Source organism: Balaenoptera ricei, chromosome 3 (assembly GCF_028023285.1).
Source record: "Balaenoptera ricei isolate mBalRic1 chromosome 3, mBalRic1.hap2, whole genome shotgun sequence".
NCBI lineage: Eukaryota > Metazoa > Chordata > Mammalia > Artiodactyla > Balaenopteridae > Balaenoptera > Balaenoptera ricei.
In genome coordinates this window covers 51,677,419-51,698,746 of record NC_082641.1, presented here as the reverse complement: position 1 = coordinate 51,698,746, position 21,328 = coordinate 51,677,419, and the positions used below count along the sequence as shown (strand labels likewise).

Sequence of the window (21,328 nt, the reverse complement as noted above, 5' to 3'; positions counted from 1 at the left end):
TACATTTATATTTTAAATTCTTCATCTGTTTCTACTTTAAAATTTGTTCATCAAGTATTAGTTGTTTGCGTGTTGCCATTTGGTACCTCCCTTTCAGGGTGTTGATTTTTCTTAAAAATCTGCTCATCCCTGGATGTCTGTTCAGCTTTGTCTTTGAGGATCTCTCTTTGCCCATCATCCTGATGAGTATCCTCCTTCTGGTGATTGGAAAAGGGGCAGGATGTGTGGCTGGACAATGTGTGTCTAAAGCTTGTCTTCTGGGTGCTTCTCATCTCCATTGATAAGTTTACCTGGGCACACAGCCTATTTTTTGGGTCCCGTGTTTGCTTTGAGCTTCCTGTTTACAACTCCTACTCCAAAGAGATATGTGGAACAATTTAGCCTGGGAAAAAACACTGGAGTCATGTGCTCACTTTCTTGTTCCTCTGCAGCAGTCCTTATGGAGGATTCGAGTTACTTCACCTTCTGTTCTGCTTTGCTGCCTGGTCCTGACACTCACAGCAGGTGTCCTCCTGGGGTAAGCAATGATGGTCTTGGTTACTCAGTGTGGGGCAGCCCAGCTTTTCCTGAATGCAATTTCAAACATTCATTTCCCTGACAGCAGTTCCAGAAATCCTTCCTGTGATTTGCATTTGTTGACTCCTACTTTGAAGTATCTCTGGAATTGATTTTATTTTTGTAGTGTTTTTCTCCTGCATGAATTTCTTTTGTTTCTTCTTGAGTTTCTTACTGGCTGTGGCTTCATTTCTTCATTTATATCCACCAATCCAATCCCTGTTGCTTTCTAGCTTTGAGAAATTCCTCAATTTCTGGTTTGTTTAAATCATACTTCCTTGTTTTTCAGGGCCATGGGAGACTGTTTTGTGTCTGCCGTCCTCTTTTTTTTTTTTCCTCTTACAATTAGTAGGGCCCATTTGACAGAGTTATGGCAAATGGATTCTGAATAAGAGTGGTGTATGCCTCTTCCAGATTGGCTTCTAAAAATCTTCCCATGGGAACGCCCATGCTTTCTTTTCTCCCCAGACAATTGGATGGATGTGGGGAATAGAAAGAATAAAAGGGCCCACCCCCCCCAGCTCTGGCATTGGACTATGACAGTGGTGAATAATGAACTCTCATTGTTCTCATCCATTGAGATTTGATGATGTTTCATGCAGCTGTTACCCTACCCTGACAAATACAAGAACGAATATGGATTTATCGTTTTCATTATATCTTTTGCTGTTATTTCGATGGATTTTTAGTAGGAGGGAAAATATACATATGAGTTCAGTCCAACACCTCTGGACAAGCTTTTTTTTCTACAATTATACTCCCTCTCATTTGACAACAGATGCAGAATGAAAGCAAAGTCCTTTGCTTATTCAGTAATTATGAATTGAAACTTTATCTGCTCCAGGCACTGTACTAAATGCCAGAGATACAATGGTGAACACACTCAAGGTGATCAACTCTGGAGAGGACAACAGACAACAAATCAGGTGTCTACCCCTCAATGTAACACGTGCCTGGGGGACACATTGCATGGGCATAGGCCCCGCCTTGGAGAGCCAGGAAAAGGTTTCTGCAGGAAAGTCCCATCTAAGTTACAAACCAAAGAAAGCATAGGGTAGACCAAGTGAAAGGGATGGTTGTGGAGTGGGGCAGGGTGGACAATATGTTTCAGGCAGAGGGAGCAACTGGAAAGAACTTCCAAGTTCAAGTTCCTCGAAGTAGTTCAAGATGCCGTGTGTGTGGCCGGCAGGGTATGGGGGGCAGATGAGATGGGGTTGCTGGTGAGAGATGAGGCTGGAGAGGCTAGCAGGGCCGGTCCATAGATGCTCTTCTGAGCCACATTAAAAAGTTGGCAGGGGAGCACCTCACAAACCTGGATGTTGGCCTATCTGAGTTCTGCATCCCCAGCTTCCCCCCTTTGACCAGTTATCCTTAGAAGGAGCACCTGTTTCTAACATCAGGTGGGCTCTCTGCTCTGCTCTCAGGAAAGGGTCAAGCTGCTTCTAGATGGTAACTTCAAGTCAAAGTTTTACTTTGCCCAAGAGTGACTATGCATTTAAAATCACTTTTTATTATGAAATGAAAGACTCTGTCCCCTGAAACATCAGTTTCAGGCCTCAGTGAACAAGTATTTTCTCGGGGAGGGGATGGAGGGGGAGGGGAGAAGGAGAGCCTTTAGAGCGCCTTAAAATCTCACTAAGCTGGCTTCACCACTGTTGAGAACCAGGATGTCAAAAAGTTGGCCACTTTCCTCAGGGCCTCGCAAAGCTTTTGGCCTTCAGCTCCTTTGGGATTTCCATGTATTTTTAGCCTGTTTATGGATAATATAATAGGCATGTTTGAGGAAAAGTTAAGGGAAACCACACATGAAGCACATACCAGTTTGGAAGGCTGGTTATTCTTATATTTGTGAGAAATGGTCAGTTGTTTAGGAGGAACAAAAACACATCTGACTGTGGGGCAGCCTCAAGAGTCCCACAGATCTCTTTCACCTCAGAATTCCTAGGCATTGGCCTCAGAAGACTGGGGTCCTTTATTTAGAGTGGAGGCCCCTTTATCACACTCTACTCTGGAGACCTCTTTCCTCCTCTTGATCTCATTTCTCCCATCCTCTTTCTTTTCTATTCATATTTTCCTCTCTCCATTTCCCCTTCTCCTCTCCACTCCTTGCTTGCCTGCCTGTCTTCAGCCTATAGTGACAGGAGGAAGCATTGCCATAGTGTCTCCTTGCAGGCCCTGAGTTTGGACTCCGATGTCCAGCAGAGTCAATTTTATCCATTTGTGTAAATTTCCCTAGGAATCAAAACAAAACAAACTAATCTTCTCTGAGCTAATATTCTGTCACTGCACTATCATTTCCTTGATGGCAGGGGCAAATTTCCTATGTCCTTTGTGCTCCTGACACATTATCTGCTATGATACTATACACAGGGAAGGCTCTCGGGACAGTTTTCATACTGACTGTGAACAACTAAATGAACACAGTTTACATGAGATGCGTGGAAGCTTGTCCACATGGTTACTCTCACTCTCATGCATTTTCATAACGGGTAGGAGATTTATAACTCCATCCAGTGTGAAAAGGACTGGGGAAATGTAAGCTGTTTGTTAAGTAATCCACTTTTACTCTTGCATTTCCAAAAAGCATGTAATTTAAATAGAAATAAGTTATATTAGTTCAGTTAGTTGTTTGCCTGTATTAAAAAATAGTTTCAAAGGCTTTTCTACATTGTGGTAAGAAGATATTCATAGTGCCATAAAACACGTAGTGGAAAATAATACTTATACCATAAACAGAAATCCATTCTTGTCCATACACTGGGAAATAAACATTTTCCGACACAGAGCTATTTCCCTCCCCGCCCTGTGTCCTTCTCTGTGTTCCTTATGACACTGTAGTCCTATCATTGACCCCAGAGTAGTAGTCATCTTGGTGGTTCCATTAGCTGAGTGAGGAAGCAGAATCACAGGGCACAGGAGAAGAGCAGACAATGGAAACACATTTAAGAGAGGTCCCTATGAGGCTTTCACTGCTCCATTTCCAACCCCTAAGGTAGAGCAGAACAATGTGCAGACGGTATTGACTGTATAGTTAATTAATTTCAACTTTCCTTTAATGGGTATCATGGATAAATCATGCTCCCTTTGGATCACAGCAAAATATCTTATAAATCATTAAGTGATCTATGGAATTAACTTTCCCTCTCATCTTAAAAGTAACTCTCTGAACTTATTTTGGTAAGAAATTAAATATACAATAAAATTTAGCCATTAAATATGGTATTTTGGAATATGTGCACCAATCATTGTCAGATGTGTGGATAAAATTCAGCCCATGGTGCTAGTATCTTTCATTTCCTGATTTGATATGTTCTCTTGCCTTTCTCCAATGTAGCTTAGTGGGAAATGGTCTGGTGTAGTGGAACAATCATGAACTTTGCAGTAGGATTAATGTGCTCTGTGACCTTGGACAACAAGTTACCTCTTTGAGCCTCAGCTTCTCCATCAGTAAAATGGGAAAAACGATACTTGAGGATGAAATAAGATGACAGGTATAAAGCACCTGGCAAGTAGAAAGTATACAATAAGTGGAAGCTATTATCATTGCTGTTATCCTAGTCCTCAGCTGACATCTACTTTGACAAAAGGTGATGAATATTGTGTCCTGTTCACTGTGTGGTATTGATGTATGAGGACACGGAGACAGAGTAATAGATGGTGTTAGATTGCCCTTAGATTCCAGAAGTTGGTTATATTTATGTTCTTCAGATAGTACAAGCTTGTTCTGATCTTGGGTCCTTTGCATTAGATACGAATGTTTACGAAGTTGTGTCCTTCTTGTCATTAAATCTCAGATTAAGTTCTACCTCCTCGGAGAGCTTTGACCATCCCTTCTAAAGTAGCCACCCAGTCATGGTCACTTTCTATTACATTACCTATTCTAATTATTGACATTGTAATTTTAGTGTTTGGGATTTTTAGAAATTTTTCCCCCTATTTCTCTGCACGAGACTATATACTCCATAAGAACAGGGATCTCCTCAGCCCTGATCGTTTCAGTCTCCCAGTACCTTACATAGGTGCTCAACAAATATTTGTTCAAAGAACAAATGCATGTTTCCACTCATAATTTGAATCATAATCTATTTTAAGATTTATTCTGCTTCATTTCTTCTAACCTAATGTTCTATTTTAGTATCAGTTGCCTCATTACATTGGAAAATAAGGCTTTACTTGTGGTTTTATTCTATTTCTGTCTTTGTGTTGCTTGTTTCTTTTATTGGTGTGGGTCTTTTTTTTTACGTTTCTTAATAGGAGGCTGGAATACCCTGGAGTCTTTACTGCTCATATTCTGTTCTTTGTCTTAAGTTTATCCTCTTTTTTCCTGGATGGATGGCGGTTCATTAATTTCTTATGAGAGCATCTTGAGCTCTCAGCTCCCACTAGATTTTGACATTTCTCTCTTCTTTCCCCCCCTTTTTTTTTAAAATTTATTTATTTACTTATTTATTTTTGGCTGTGTTGGGTCTTCGTTTCTGTGCAAGGGCTTTCTCTAGTTGCGGCAAGTGGGGGCCGCTCTTCATCGCGTTGCGCGGGCCTCTCACCATCGCGGCCTCTCTTGTTGCGGGGCACAGGCTCCAGACGCGCAGGCTCAGTAGTTGTGGCTCACGGGCCCAGCCGCTCGGCGGCATGTGGGATCTTCCCAGACCAGGGCTCGAACCCGTGTCCCCTGCATTGGCAGGCGGATTCTCAACCACTGCACAACCAGGGAAGCCCTTCTTTCCCCTTTTGTGACTACATTTCCTCCGCATTTTTTCTCTCTTTATATATCCTGGTGGCACATTGCAGGGGAAGAACCCATCTTATCTTAGGGGGAGGAAGGGAGAATGGTATACCTCAAAGGACCTGGGGACAATCTGGCTGTAAGTGATGGCAGAAGAGTGGAGCAGAGTCAGAGAAGACCCTTGAGAAAGCAAGGAGAGATGAGAATAAAGATGAAGGAGCAAGTTCACATGTGAAGGGGGGCTGCACTGTAGTGCTCTCTCTTCTCTGCTCCTTTCAGAATGGAAAGGTTGTCAAAACTGACTGACCGTGGGGAGAATGGGAGAGAGGAAAGCTGTGGTCAGAACGGCAGGATCATCCAATTCTCTTAGAAATCTGGCTTCACTTTCTGCCAACAGAGTGAATGAAACCCGTGGTCGCATTTTATCTGGTGTCAGGAAACAGGCATTAATGGTCAATATGATACATGGATTCAGTTGTGGGGAAAGACTTCCTACCTAATTAACTGTGAAGAAGTGAGAGAAACTATTTTTCACTATACACATAGAAATTAGACTTTGTCAAGTAATGGCCCAATCTAAAACTTAAAGTGTTAAAATATGAGATTACACAATGCCTGAAATTATTCCCATCTGTCATCTTCTCCACAGTTTTTCAGAACCACACTCTGCATGGTATATTCCAATAGCCTTTATTAAATGTGGATTTTTACCTCATATTACCATAATTTAATTTTGTTGGCCATGAAATAAGATGATCATCTTAGTACTGTTTGTCTTCATTTTTTTGGGCAATAGCATGATCTTATAAAGTATAAAAGATTTCCAAGTAGATTGTACCAATCAGACTTATGAGACAGCAAAAATTCAGAAACATGGTGCATGCAAAAAGCATGAAGGTCCACTGAAGATGTTGTTAAGGACAAAGAATACTTATAATTTGCTTAATTGGGAGAGAAGGACAATCTTCATTATTAAATTCAAGCTTTCTGCAGAAAATGAGATTTAAAATGATTTGAGGCTTATTTTTCCCAGAAACAAACCATACTCCTTGCCCCTGCGGTAACCTTGTGTGACCTTTTTCTTCAAAGAGTAAACACATGACTACTCAATACAACAGTAAAACTAAATGTAATATTCAATACTTTCTGGACTTACGGTGGCAGTCAGGGAGGTAATTAGAAATAAAAATAAATTAAGGGGCTTCCCGGGTGGCGTAGTGGTTAAGAATCTGCCTGCCAATGCAGGGGGACACGGGTTCAAGCCCTGGTTTGGGAAGATCCCACATGCCACGGAGCAAGTAAGCCCATGCGCCACAACTACTGAGCCTGCTCTCTAGAGCCTGCATGCCACAACTACTGAGCCCGTGAGCCACAACTACTGAAGCCCGTGTGCCTAGAGCCCGTGCTCCGCAACAAGAGAAGCCACTGCAATGAGAAGCCCGTGCACTGTAACGAAGAGTAGTGCCCGCTCGCTGCATCTAGAGCAAGCCCACATGCAGCAACAAAGACCCAATGTAGCCAAAAATAAATAAATAAAATAAATAAATTAAAAAATAAAAGTACAGATAATTGTGAAACAATTTGGCTTCAGAATCTAATCACAACAAAAAATTGACCAGAGACTCTCATATAGAGCCCAAATAATGACTCAATTACAATTCCTTTTTTTCCTTGATAGAAGACAAAGAGTAAAGAAGAATTGGCCAAGCTGTAATAAGAAATTAGGAGGGAGAAAAAATTAGTTAACCTAAAAGTTATCAAAATACCAATTTTTACCATAGCATTAAAAGAAACATACCAGAAAGAAATTCTAAGCAGAAAGAGATTTCGAGTGTTATAGACTAGAATGGGAATCACCATACCCCTAAGACTCTGAGGACTATACTCATCCCTCAGTATCTGTATGTGTGTGTGGGGGAATGGCATGTTGGTTCTAGGACTTGCCATGGACATCAAAATCCATGGATGCTCAAGTCCCATAGTCGGCCCTCTGTATCCGTGGTTCCATATCTGTGGATTCAAACAGCAATAGATTGTAAGCATAGTACGTGATCTGCGGTTGGTTGAATCCGTGAGGGCCAACTCTATTTGATTTCTTGAAGGGACTGAGTGAGCTCATCTAGACAGGACCCCTCCTAGCCCAAGGCCACACTAGAGATACCACTGTTTGGATAAAGAGTATATTATCTGGCATCTTAATTCTTGGTAGACAGACTTCTGTCTAGTGGTGATAAAGAATAAAGCATACAACAAAGTTGAAAGTATGTACTTAGGTGAGTAAGAATAGCCAGGTAAGGGCTTGAAAGTTTCCATTATTATACATATGATGGGGTGATTTCCTTTTGTTTCAAAGGTAGCAAAACAGTTATCCATCTTCACTGTGTTTCAGAATCACCTGGAGTGCCCTCAGATTCTGATTCAGTGGGTCCTGGACAGGATTCATGAGTCTCCATGTTTATCCAGCACCCTGGATAATTTTGAAGCACATTTTCTAAGGATTTACACTTTAAGTAGTAATGATTTTAGAAGAATCAAATAGAAATCCAACTGGAGACTTAATCCTACAATGGGGAGAAATCAAAGATTCCATCAGGTATATTCTTTTTAGAGTCATACTTAGAGGGTTAGGTGCTAGAGCAGGGAGCAGGGGTTTATTATTTCTAAAGGAAGAGGCAGGGAAGGATAGGGATCAGAGACGGACAGTGAAGATAGGAGGCAGTGCAGACCACATGAGCTGATCAGTTAAGAGATGATGTGTTTTTTATTTGTGTGGTCAAGACCAAATACAATAAGGAAGAACCTGGATGAGGGAATACCTTTTACTTTTAAGCAGAGAGCTAGCAGAGAAGAGTCTTCCTTTCAAAAGTCATTTGTGAGAAGACAGAAAGTAGGAGTGGATGGCAGGGAGACCAGGTGAAAAACCAAGGAGTTAGAGTGAGACAGGGAGTGCGGGTCACATGGTGTTATGGATAATCATCAAGGGCGATTTCGGGGGCAACGTGGGCATGAAATACTGCAAGCACAGCCAATGCAGACCTGGGGAAAAAATGGCCCATACCCAATCTAGTCAACCATGATTAGAAAGAATGCAAATACTACTCAGTGTGTGTGTTTATGTGTGAATGCACGTGTGTGTGTTGGGGGGTGATGGTGGCAGTGTATGAGAACAGAGAGGACAAACAAAGACATTGGGCCAATGACAACTGTTTGGGTCATCAGTGTGTCTGAGTATTCAATTTTCTGATCAGGACTCCTGAGTGTCAAGGGGATAATCTCTCCAAACATGAAGTAAAGGTGGAAACCCGTGAAAATTCAGCCTTTAGAAGGAAAAAGAAAAAGATAATATTCATGTATCGAGAAAATAATCTCTCTTTGGAGCAGCATAGCATAATCTTATTTTTAGTTCTGCCTTGTGCATACATATGTGTGTATGCAAGATTTGATTTTTACAGGTACTTTATCATGTCATCTAGTTCCTCTCAAATTGCATGCTCATTTGATTTCATATCTCTTCTTCAGCTGCTTCTTCACCTGAAAGGTCTTTCTTTTTCCTTCCCTATCTGAACCCTATCCTCACAACCTAGCTCAAGTCCCATCCTTTTGAAGAGATTTTCCCTGATTATTACAGTTTACTGACCTTTTCTATCTCTGAATTTAAATCATAGACAAAGATTACCTTCTGTGCATCCCTCTATTTCTTGATCTCAAGCACAAAATGTTTGCATTCAGGAGGCTCCCAAAAATTATTGTTCAATGAATTAGCAAAGAAAATATAGATTGAATCCTGCAGTGACAGAAACTTTTGGCTTCCTCCCCAGCATCCATTCCATTCCACACTGTCCCTTTATGCAATAGCCACTGGTTGGGTGGGGTTGACTCCTCTCCTAGCTCCAGGAATGGGCCTTGATTGCCTAAACCAATCAGTTTAATTCCATCCCCTTGGCTACCGTGATTGGTTCAAGTGTAGACATGTGGTCTGACCTGGTCCAGTTAGAACAAAGCTCAGGACACTTGCTAGTCTATAATGGGAGAAATTCTCTCTGTATGCATATGTGATGACTGAAACTGTTGGAATCAGTTTGCAAGTGTGGGGGAAGGGCAGCTTGAGGGTAAAGTCAACCCCCCGCCTCCCCGAGAAGGCAGAACATCACTCAGAATGGGAATCAGAAGTCTGATCAAGCCATGCTGAAGCCACTGCTGCCTCTAGAGGTTTCATTCATTTAAGCCAATATAGTCTCTTTATAGTTTAAACCAGGGAATGAGATTTTGTTTGTTGAGTTCCCCCTATTTTTAAATCTTTGGGACACAACTTGTAATTTGTCGTCTTGCAACCAAATACATTTAGGGAAATAGCAGCAATCTTGGATAGCATTTACTACCCTAGTTAAGATCATTATATATTTTTGCTGCCCATGCTGATTCTAGCCAAAGTCATGTTCACATGTGGTAAAATAATAAATTTGAGAATTGTTTCTACCACAATTTCTATTCAAGATGATCAATGTTCTTATGTACTTTGATAGTACTGATATAGACTTCTTTTATTCATTTATATCAAACATTTCCTGAACATTTATATCCATTCCAATTGTGTGTAGATAGACAAATGGTACACATAGGCCTTTGCAAAAAATGAGGTTTTGTTTAACATTTCTCAGTGTTTATGGCAACATATTAAATGAAGATACCTTTTCGATGAAATTGAAGAGACCCCAGCAGACACATGGATTTTAGCATCTCTGTTGTGTACATTTCTAAGCAGCATTGCAGCTGGATGTAGAGCCGACAGATTTCTGGATGGATCTCACCATCTTCTGGGCTGCAACAGAATGAAAGAGAAAAGCTGTGGACAGTCTCAAGATTTCACTCATCAGCCATTTGTCTCAGCTCTGAGAGGAGAAAATGCCCACTAAAGATTTCTAAAGCCTTGGGTCTAAAATATAGGACTTCTTGCTTTCAAACCAATAACCAAGGTCACAGTTCTTACATAAGTGTCTTTCTGAATAACAGCTCATAATATTTTTCCCCTTCAGCAGCAGATTTCTGCTAGGAGCTTAAAATCATAAATGTTTTAAGTAATTGAAAATATCAGACATTTTCAATTTAACTGTTGGAACAAACTTCCAAAATATATTTAAACCATAAGACTATCCTAGCTTGCAAGAAGAGATTAAAAACTCTTATTTTTAGAGAAACTAACGAAGAGCTATTCAGCTACCAGTTAGATGATAGCTCTTTAATATTAAGGCCCTAGCATAATATGGTTAGAGAGCCAAGATACAAATTATTTTTATCAGTCTTTTGTCTCAGTCTAAAGGACATCCTTTATTGTTTGCTATGGTTAATTTATCAAAGGCTAAGTGTTTTTAGTGAAAAAATGAAAAATTTATGAAAAAAGAAAAGTAATAAAATTCTAATAATTTTGCTTAACAATCTAAGCCTAAATAAATACTGAATTTATGCTCTAAAATTTATTATAAAGTACTTGAGCCTTTCTCTATTAACTGTGGTAAAGCAAACAAATGTGAATATGATAAAATATGGAGTGATCACTTTTTAAGAGGAGAGAAATTAGTTGTTGATAGAACACTTTATTTTAGATGCAGGTAAAATAGCATGTATTGAATAAAGCGAACTAAACAAAAGGGATACAATTTAGAGATAGATTAGAAATGGAAGAAGTCTAAAAGGGAACTCTGTCAAATGTCCTAATGTGTTATCTTTATTTTTATCTCCATTCATTTAAAATGCAATGAAATCTGACTAAACAATGCAGCATTTGGATTTGATTCCTTTGTAAAGTGGTCAGTGGCAAAATGTCAGGGGCTATTATCAGAAAAAAAATGGTGGCTTCATTTTTATTTAAGTTCGGGAATCACACTATAAAGAATTTGTATTTACATAGCACTTTACAATGATAATAAGTTGACATTTTGAATACTTATTTAGTAGATGAGCCAGGATTATTCAACTATATGGCTTATATTACACAGGAAAATGCAGAATTCTTTGCCTGAGTATGAGTGATGCCTGCAAAGTTATTCTATGTCTTTCCCGTGTCAGAACAAAGGAACTCAAAAGAATTTATATGCAAAATTTGGCTTTATCTGAAAAATAAGAGCCTACATTACTTTCTCATTTGTGTCTCATGGGTCCAGCCCTAGGCCAACGCTGGAATCAAGTATATCTTTGGCGAAAGTCCCAGATTTTCTTGCAGAGCTTCTTCCCCCAGGTGCTTTCCACCCTCAAGCTCTCCTCCTGCTCCCTGGAGTTCTCCCCCATCGCTCTGCCACACACACACAACGCCTCATTATTTCACATCATCTTCAGCCTTTCAAAATGTCTCTGCGTCTGTCCCCTCCCCTCTCCTCATGGCCCTGCTAGACTCTGAAGGAATAATGGGCATCAGTGGTTCATATAATAAAAAGTGATCCTGGTATATTACCTGCTAACACATTGATTTTGATAGAAAAATCTGAAGGTAATGTCTTATCCCAAAGACAGGCTAGCGGGAAAATATTTTAAAGCAGGCAGGTCTTTTCTGTGCTGCTTCATCGTCTCCATCATAGCTGCTTATTTTCACCTACGTATAACATTGGCCCTAGTGGCTCATATGCAGATTAAAAAAAAACTATAAAGAGTCTGTGGTATGTATTGTACATTTGATGAATGGGACAATTAGCCAGTACAGTATCGTTCCAAACCATGGAGTATTCTTATTTTCAGAAGTACAAAATATGTGTTTTGTGGCTTAGTTCCAAAAATATGCAAACTTCATATATATATATGACATTTTATGTAATCTAAACAAATGATTACTGTATTAACAAATCTTTAGAGCCAATATATTATTTTACAGCTGGACTGTGAGAGACAAAGCAATGTATTAAGTGCTTTTGAAAAAAGGCATGTCAGAACAGAGATTAAAATGCCTAACTCCTATCATTTCCTTGGGTGCCAGCTTCTTAATGCCTCTGTAACCAACGGAGATTCTCTAAACTGTGGAACCATTTTGCCCTTCTTACATGTTATGGGAGGAAACTGAATGGATGCCGCCAAATCAGCCTAACAAAAATTAATTGATGCTAAAGTTGCGTTATAAATTTTCTGGTTAAAAAATTCTTACATATGCTCATATATTATCCTTTAACATCTTGGAAAATTGAAGTATAGAGAAAGAAAGAAACTAGTCAAAGAGCAGTGGACAAGTTATCTTTTGTGTTAGTGTTTCCCAAGGCCTTGACTAGGCTACATTAGCCTCAGGTCTTGTACAATTTATTTCTCCCACTTTAAGAGCTCTAAGCTGTATTACTGCTACTGATTACTAAAAGTTCATTCAAAGAAAAATTGCTGAATGGGTTATAATACATCTAATATCATGATCAGTGGGCTGAAATACATTTTTGAGAAGAATTAAGAGCATTTAGGTTATTTTTGTAACAAGTGAGCAAGAGTCAGAGCCTGGAGAATGGAGGAAAGTCAAGAAAACAGCGACGTGGAAACTTGAAACTTCCTAGGGATAAGTTATAAGGCCTAGGGGAGATTTCACATTGAAACAAAATTAGGCCTACATACTTACTCCAGGAACTGAAGCAACTTAACTTAGAGGTAACTTTACCATGTGTGACTGATGCTTAGTCTAAAATGATTTACTCTTATTAATCCAGTTGAGGTCTATGAGAGTCACCCTGAGGTGATGCTCATTTAATTCAGTGAAAGAAATTTCATAAGTTAGTGACTTAGGTGTGATTATTTATTTATTTTTCTGTTAAGCAGAAGTCAGGAGCTAACCTGATCATTTTGATTAATTTGAAAGCCTAAGTATTAATAGAAAAACACCCTAAAAATTAACTTCGACAATATTTCAGTGATTTAGAGCTCAAGTTGAATCCCAAAACTTTTAAAATAACTGCCAAGTTATGAACCTTTCAATCAACTCTTTAAGGATGAGAAACAGGATTTAATGTCTTAATATTAGGACTTAAGAGACCTGCACTGGTGTAGTAATAGGGGGACATGAACACAGACATTGCCTAAGTCACTCCTTGATAATGGAAATGCTCTCTAATGTGAATATTCTTATTTTGTAATTCAAAAGTAATATGATGAACACCCACCAGAATGACTAAAATTAAAAAGACTGACAATGCCAAATGATGATGATATGGAACAACATCTCGTACATTGTTGGTAGGAGTTAAAATGGTACAACGCCTTTGAAAAAAGTTCTGGAAGTTTCTTATAAAACTAAACATATACCTCCCTATGACCTGGCAATTCCACTTCCAGGTATTTACCTAAGAGAAATGAAAATCTATTCATAAAAAGATCTTTTTAAGAGTGTTCATAGTAGTTTTATTTAGAATAACTAAAAACTAGAAATAGCCTGGGTGTCTGTCAAGAGGAAAGTGGATAAAGAAACTAGAATATCATACATCAACTATACTTCAATTAAAAAAAAAAGAAACTAGAATATTCCTACAATAGGATAATACTCAATAATTAAAAGGAGTAAACTCCTTATACACAAAACAATACTGGTAAATCTCAAACATATAATCTTGAGTGAGAAGATCCTTATACAAAAGAGTAAATACTGTATGACTCCATTTATATGAAGTTCTAGAACAGATAAAACTAATCCATGGTGATAAATATTAGAACAGTGGTGGAGAGAGTATCGACTGGGAAGGGGCATGAGAGGGAACTTTCTAGTGTGAGGGTAGTATTCCATATCTAGATAAAAGTTTGAGTTACCTGGGTGGACACATTTGGCAAAACTTATTGAACGGTACACTTGAGATTTGTGCATTGGATTATATGCAAATTTCATTTTTTTATAAAAGAACCATAGGCAGTGATATTTCATAAAGGAAAGTACAGATGAGTTCAAAGTTTGTCCCGAAGCTTTTGCAACATGTACCTGGAAAGTATTACTTAAGTGTAAAGAAAGAGAAAATTGTAGTCAGAGAGATTTTCAGTATATTACAAAACACTTATTCCTTAATTTTGTATTAAGATGTTTTAAAGCATGTTTCACATGGAAGTTGTTGTTAAGATGACTTTAAATTAAGTTATAAGCACTTTTCTTTTAAATATTGTATTTTCTCTCCTTTATCCTTTTCAACCCTTTCAACTGAGGCATAATAAATAAATGAAATTAAAAAAAAAGAACCATAGGCAAATATTGAACTCCACTTAAAGATAAACATGCTGAACTGTTTAGGTGTAAAGTTTCCTGATGTCTGCAACTTCAGAAAAATAATACAGATTGCGGAGGGATAGAGGGATGAACATACAGATAGATGTGTGGTAAAGCAAGTATAACTTGGCATAAATTGAACAAAACAACTGGGAAGCTTTATGACTAGTAAGGTCAAGTTCAGGGGTTAGCCTACTGGGGATTTTGGTTATGAAATGCCTTGGCCCTGCATCTGTCTGCTCTTTTGCCAAGCTTGCCAGACTTGGTGTTTTGTGCAGCTGCTAATAGCTTCTTAAAAACCAGCAAAATGTTTTTTATTTTGAAAGTCTGTCCCTAATGCAGTGGTTTATATATTTAGATGAAGGCAGAAAGACATAATAAAAGGAAAATGGGTTCCGGAGTCAGAAAACTTAGCTCTAAATATAGACTTTGCTGTGTAGAATTGTGATTGTAGGAAAACCACTTTAAGTTCTCCAAGACTCAGTTTCCTCAGCTGTGAAATAGGCATAACAACTATTCAAGACCAAAGTATCTAAAGGTTGGTGCAAGAATCAAATGAGATCATGTATGGGAAAACAAGTAAAAACTGTGAAGGATTGTTAGAAGTTGGCTGCAATCCATCTAAATACATCAAAGTTGTGTATAATCTTATACACAAGCCTTATGGTTGTGTATAATCTTTAGTATTAAAACTTCTCTGCCATTCTAAAACATTATTTGTTTACAGCTACCATATATGGAGCTGAAGGAGACTTTGGTTAAATAAACATACCCTTAGGCTGAGAAAGAAAGGTGTGACCCCATTGACAACCACTCAGCATTTCACAGACTTTGGTGATGACAGATAAACACTTGGGGGTTGTCAGCTAGCAGAGATGGAAACCAGAACTCCTGTTGCAGCAAATATATCCAAGTCGTTCTTCTCAGAACCACCTCTGTTGTTGGCTGTTAAGCCAAATGGCAAGGAAAGACTCAGGGAACCAAATGGGATGAGGGAAAGGGATGATATTCTTTGCTTTATTTTTCAGAGCAAATAGCTAGGGAGGAAAGGGATTAACTGACCTACCCTAGGATAGTGATCTCTGGGATATCTCTTCAAATACCCCCAGTGGTTTCCTCTCAGATAGATTCCACTTATACAAGGATATATCCTAATTCTGTGCCAAATTCAGTGAAGGCTTCAGAGCCCAGCCTTCATACGCTTTCATGAAGGAGATTTCTCAAGGAGGCTCCATGAGTTTACATAATCAGTGAATAGTCAGAGGGCAGAGAGGGCACAAGTGTGTGTGTCTGTGTGTGCACGTGCATGTGTGAGACCCAGTTATTAGTTTAGGTTTCAAATTCTTAAATGTAATTACAGGGTCTATGCAAGTTCATAAACACAGAACAGATGGCAGGTACCTACTAAACGACTATACTCTTTCATACCAAAATAAGCCCTGCAATAGAAAGAGGAGCCCAGTTAAGCAGAAGAACAGAAACAAGATATTTTTCAAGGTATCTTTATATAATAATAGTTGACTCTCTCTTTTGTCTCCAATTTTCTCATAATCTTCCTTTTAGTGAATTTTTATGAAACTTGTGTTTTAAGTGGCAATCTCCTATATTTTCTTGATAGAGAGTCATAGCAAGTTTGGTTCCCCCAGGAGCCTTTGAAGAAGTAATTGCAGTAATCCCCTCACTTCACCGCATGTCAGTTTCATGGGAGCATATGGCTTGGTGACTTTCCTGGCCACTGAACACGAGTCTGGATCAAACTCTGCCCTGGTGCTCTTCGGGTTCAGTCAGAAATGAAACTTGACTTTTAACAGCAGAGTAAAACCTGTAGTGCAACAGAATTATCTTTTGGTAGCTACTCTGCATACCTTTTGCAAAGCAACAGGCCTCAGAGGGGCTGCACCTTTTATGATTTAGGGCTGTATTCTGGTCTTCATCTCCCTGTTGTTTTGGTTTGCCCTCTGGCAGGACCTTTGACATTTCCCCATGACCCAGTTGAGAGGTTGATAAATAATGGGTAGCATTACCAAGCACCTTGTTCATTTTTTTTCCTATTTAAAGAGTAAAACCTATATTTAAACATATTCAAACACTTTCAAAAAATCAATAGCCATCAGTTTCCTGACATTGTGATACTTACAATGAAATAAGACTAAAAATATTACTATTGAATTGTAAATCATCTTTTATTCATCTTAAATGTTACTGTTTAAGGCATTACTGAGGAGAGCTGGGAGTAGGTGGTGACCTTTGTGATGCCTTTTCGGGCATATCCCAGGGCATCTGAGGTTGAAGGAGTTAATGGGCTGAACATCATAACTTTTTTTTCTTGATACCTGAAACTCATGCTTATTGATCAGGAGAAAACTAACATTTACAAGGCACTATTCCTTCCATTTCCAGAATAAAATATCTTATTCTGTCTTGGCTTCTTCTCCCACCCTTCCATTCTTTTTGGCTTGAGAGTCTTTTGGCCTTTCCATTTTTCCCTTTGATTTTCTCAATGTTTTTCTCTTTATGGTCTCTGGTTGGGACTTATGTGGGGTCTGCAAACAGCTCTTTAAGCCTTGACTCTCCAGGTCTTGTGATTCTTACAGCTAGCAGACGGAAGCCTGTGGCTGGTGGAATCTGAGTCTTAGATTCTTGAATCTTTGCTGAGATGACAATCAGCACCATGGGTTACATGGCGACAACCAGCCCTATCCCACTGTAGCTAGGATCAGTTTATTTTTAAATATATATGTATATACATACTTACATTTATATTTAAATTAAAGAAGTATATATATGTTTCCACATTTTAATTAGAAAATATTTTTTGCATCAAAAATCAAGATTTTCAACCTCTAATGCTTATTGTTTTCACCTGGTAGCAATGATCTTCAAAGATCAGTTATCATTCAATGATCATGTGTTACACTGGAAAGAACTCAGCTCATTAATTTTCACTATATTCAAAGTCTGGGTCATTAATTGCAGCAACTGGTTAATTCCTGCTTTTATCCACTGGAATTTTAAGGTTCAACATATTAAACTGTTGGTTTATCTAAATGGCATTTAGCTCCTCGTTCTTAATTATGTTATTAAGCTAGGTGATGCTGTATTTTTCTTTAGCTAAAGCTACAGGCTTCATCAATATTGCCAGAACAATGACATGACTTTAAAACAACCTGAGGTAACTGGGCTGACCAAATTTAACTCATTCAATTAATCCAAAAGAGAGTTTTTGATTAAAAGAAAAAGAAATTTCCTCATCTCATTTAACTGGACGGCACAAAATGTTGATCAATACTTTAATATCTAATGATAACAATTCAGTATAGTTACATATACTAATATGTATAGTTATAGAGTAACTAATTGTCAAATCCATTGTGGTTGTGGCTTCCTCTTATATGTGAGACACTGTTTATCTAGAGTGATGGCCTGAGGGGTGACAAAACGTCATGAGAGTCCAAAATATAGCTCACACAGGCCTGAAATTCTTTCTTTTTGTTTTTTTAGCCTCAAAAAACGATTAAACCAGGAAGGCTCTTTGGGGAGCGTTTAGGAAAAGGGTAGAAAGATGACATCTGTTTATCATATAAATAACAATGGCAAATACATATAGCTCCTCCTATGTGCCAGAGCTTCAGTGCTGCCAGTTTAGCTCTCTGGCTCATTTTTCAGTTTACATGAAGGATTTTGAGAAGACTTAGAACTTTTTTAGCATTTTGAGTCTACTTTTCCAACTTCAGACTCCTACCCAATGCTAGAAGTTCTTCAAACATTATACCTAATGGGATTCTCTCGTGTTATTCTGTCTTTCTATTGGCATGCAGTGATAATTTGTATTTTTTGTGTAACTCTCAAAAGATGACACTTCATGCCAATATGTTAATGTGCGTTTCTAAGACAGATGTAACAGCTATTTTCTACAAAAAGGCAAAAGCTTTATGCAAACAGAAGAGACCAGTATCTATACACATGGAAAATATCATATACTACCATGAGTTTTTTTCACTGGACTATAAATTCCTTGAGGCCAGAAAGTTTATCTTATTTATCTCCATAACCTCCAACACTTAACAGATTGTCTGGTACATAGTACGTTCTCAATTAAACAGTTCCCCAAGGCAGCCTTAAAAAGTAGCGCCTACATGATATGAAGAAGCTGAAGGCTGGAATTACAGTGCTTGGTTCTGCCATCACCAGGTCCATTTCACAATTAGAGATTGGTATCTTAAGAATTTCCTTTCTTGCAGCCTTATTTTTTCTTTAAGCTGTTTTATAAAAATAATTCATATTAACAGACATTTTATGTAGATAAGTAAAAAAAAAGGAAAGGATGACTTATACTAATACCAGAGGTATCCATTATTAATGTTTTGGTATATTTCCTTCCAGATTAATATCCCCAAGAGCATGAAGTTTTATCCATTACTTCTGTTCCCCGAGCACCTAGCAGAGTGCCTGGCTCACTGAAGGCTCTCAACCCATGTTTGTTTAAATGAATCAAACTGAACGCTCAAGGCTGACCATGTATGAATCCAAGTGTTACATGTAGTGTTCTCAAAGGGGCAAGGCTAGTAACTTCAGAGTGGTCAAGTCAGTGAAGGAAGCAACGGTAATCTGACTACCTGAGGGGGAGAGTCCATTTTACAGCAGTAGCTCACGTTTTCTCAAAGAAAGAAAAAATATTAACATAAAGGCCACCTTCCAACCTCCATATAAAGCATAAGTGGTCCTGCATCAAACAGTTCTGGGTTTAGATCTTCATTTCATTACTTGTAACTGTGTGATCTTGGGCAACTTTCTGAACCTCTCAGTGCCTCAAAAACTGAATTAGGATAGTAATACCTGATTCATAGCATTATTGAAAAGATGTAAGTGAAATAATAGATGGGAATTATATGGTCATAACAAGTACAAATGAATGGGGGAAGTATTCCAGGGAGGCAATTCTGCATGTAATACCTAGACATCTTTATGACTTTGTTACAGGCTTTTTTCCTATTTAATTATTAATTCAAATAATATTTATTGATTTCCTGCTATTAACAAAGGGACAATCTGGAAAAAAAAAAGGAAAGCATTACTTTTTCTGGAGTCCTTTTTTAAGAGTTCATGGAAACTCCCATTATCATCCTATGGTGTTTTTATTTGATGATAACATATCGTAAAGTCTCCCCTAAGACATTAATTTTTCTGAACAGTGACAGAAAACTTTCAGTCTTTTGTTTCTTCCTTGATGTGGTATCATTTTACTGCCATCAGGTTTTCACCTTAATGGCTCCATCATGGAGATCTGCATATAATTTTTTTTTTCTTTCTTAATGGTAAAGTATAATGTGCCATTAGGTGAAACAGAACGAAAGGACTCTGCACCCCTGCCAATAGTTAGCTCAAGAACAGAAATAGCTCTTCCAAGCAGACAGACATATGGGCAGGAGAGAGTGATTAACAAATCTTTAGGTCAGTCTCTCCAATAGAGGCATTACTTCTGATTTTCAAAATAGTATGAGTTATGTAAGATCATTAGCCTTTAGCTAGGAAAAAACAAAAAGGGTCGTGGGCTTCACTGTCACAGGGCTTGAGGGTAGGAACTCGCTTTATTATTTCTTGACATTTGATTCAGCATTAGCAAAGTGCAATAAAAAGGAACATTTCATGGGAGTTTACTAGGTGCCAGATACCACGCCAAGCACTTACATCTCATTTAATTCTCCCAGTGAATCTGAGAAGTAGTTACTGTCCTTATCCTTAATTTACCGATTGAAGGAAATGAAGTTTAAGGGAGGTTAAAAAACTTGTTCAAGGTCAAACAAATTGTAAACACAGTGACAAGACTCAAACCTAAATTTATGCTTTTAAGTAGTCCGTAATATTACCAGAACTGAGTGCTCAGGAACCGAACTGTATTTATATCTTTGTCACTCATCTCATGCATAGTTATTGAGAGCATACCTTATGCAAAATATTGTGCTAGGAATGAAATAATTTTTTTTCTACTTTTTCTTTGTTGAGGCCCTTAATTATTGTAGCTTAAGTTGGCCCTACTCCTAGTTCTTCAATTTTTCCATTTATAATAAGTGCACAGTGATATCTTCTGCCTGGCTCAGGGAAATGCATAACACTAAGGGAGCATAAGTGTATAACACAGGATGCACGCCAGGCTAGTGCAAGCTGGTGTATGTGGGGGGAGCGGGGAAGACTGCCAATGAGGACAGTGTGTCCCCTAAGCCCCCAGGGGTTCCTCCATCTAAGCAGAGCAATGAGAGTTGGGAAAGGGTGTGTTAAATATTGGGTATGGAGTTCTCTTTCTGGCTTTTTGTGCTCTTTTCTGATGCACAAACATGGATGGACTGAGTGGGGAGTGGGGAGGTGCCCTTGATGCTGTTCATGGGCCGTCACTATTCTCTCTTTTGCCTACTGAGAGGGAGAAGTCTCCAGCATGCAATGCAGAGGGCTCTTTTTACCACTTTATTATAAATGTGAGAGTTCTGTGCCCAAGAGGAGGAATAAACACTATAGATTATTTGCAAAGCATTTTAGAAGTGAGCAGTGAGATAAATATATTAATGCAAATATATGACATTGTTGGTGGCTAATGGCTCAGCCGACTTAGACCATAAGAGTTTTAAAATGTTAGACAAGTAGTCTTCACACTTTGTATATCATGCATCCCTATCCATAAAAAAATAAAGTATGCACTCCTACTATACATGTATTTGTTGATGAATCATACATATATAATGATATTAACATATCGGGCATATTAAAATATAAAAAAATAGAAATTAGAAAAAGAGACCATAAAATATAAAGTTATAATATTTTCTTTCAGATCATCTTGCACACACTTTGAAGCC

General features: G+C 38.4%; 1 protein-coding gene across 3 annotated transcripts in view; it reads right to left on the bottom strand.

Annotated features, from left to right (window-relative positions):
• Positions 1 to 21,328, bottom strand: part of RGS7BP (regulator of G protein signaling 7 binding protein) — a 116,771-nt gene that overhangs the window by 30,461 nt on the left and 64,982 nt on the right. For all 3 annotated transcript variants that reach the window (XM_059919316.1, XM_059919318.1, XM_059919317.1), the window contains exon 3: positions 9,967 to 10,097. In XM_059919316.1, the coding sequence (XP_059775299.1) occupies positions 9,967 to 10,097 (131 nt within the window). The remainder of the gene's footprint in view (positions 1 to 9,966; positions 10,098 to 21,328) is intronic.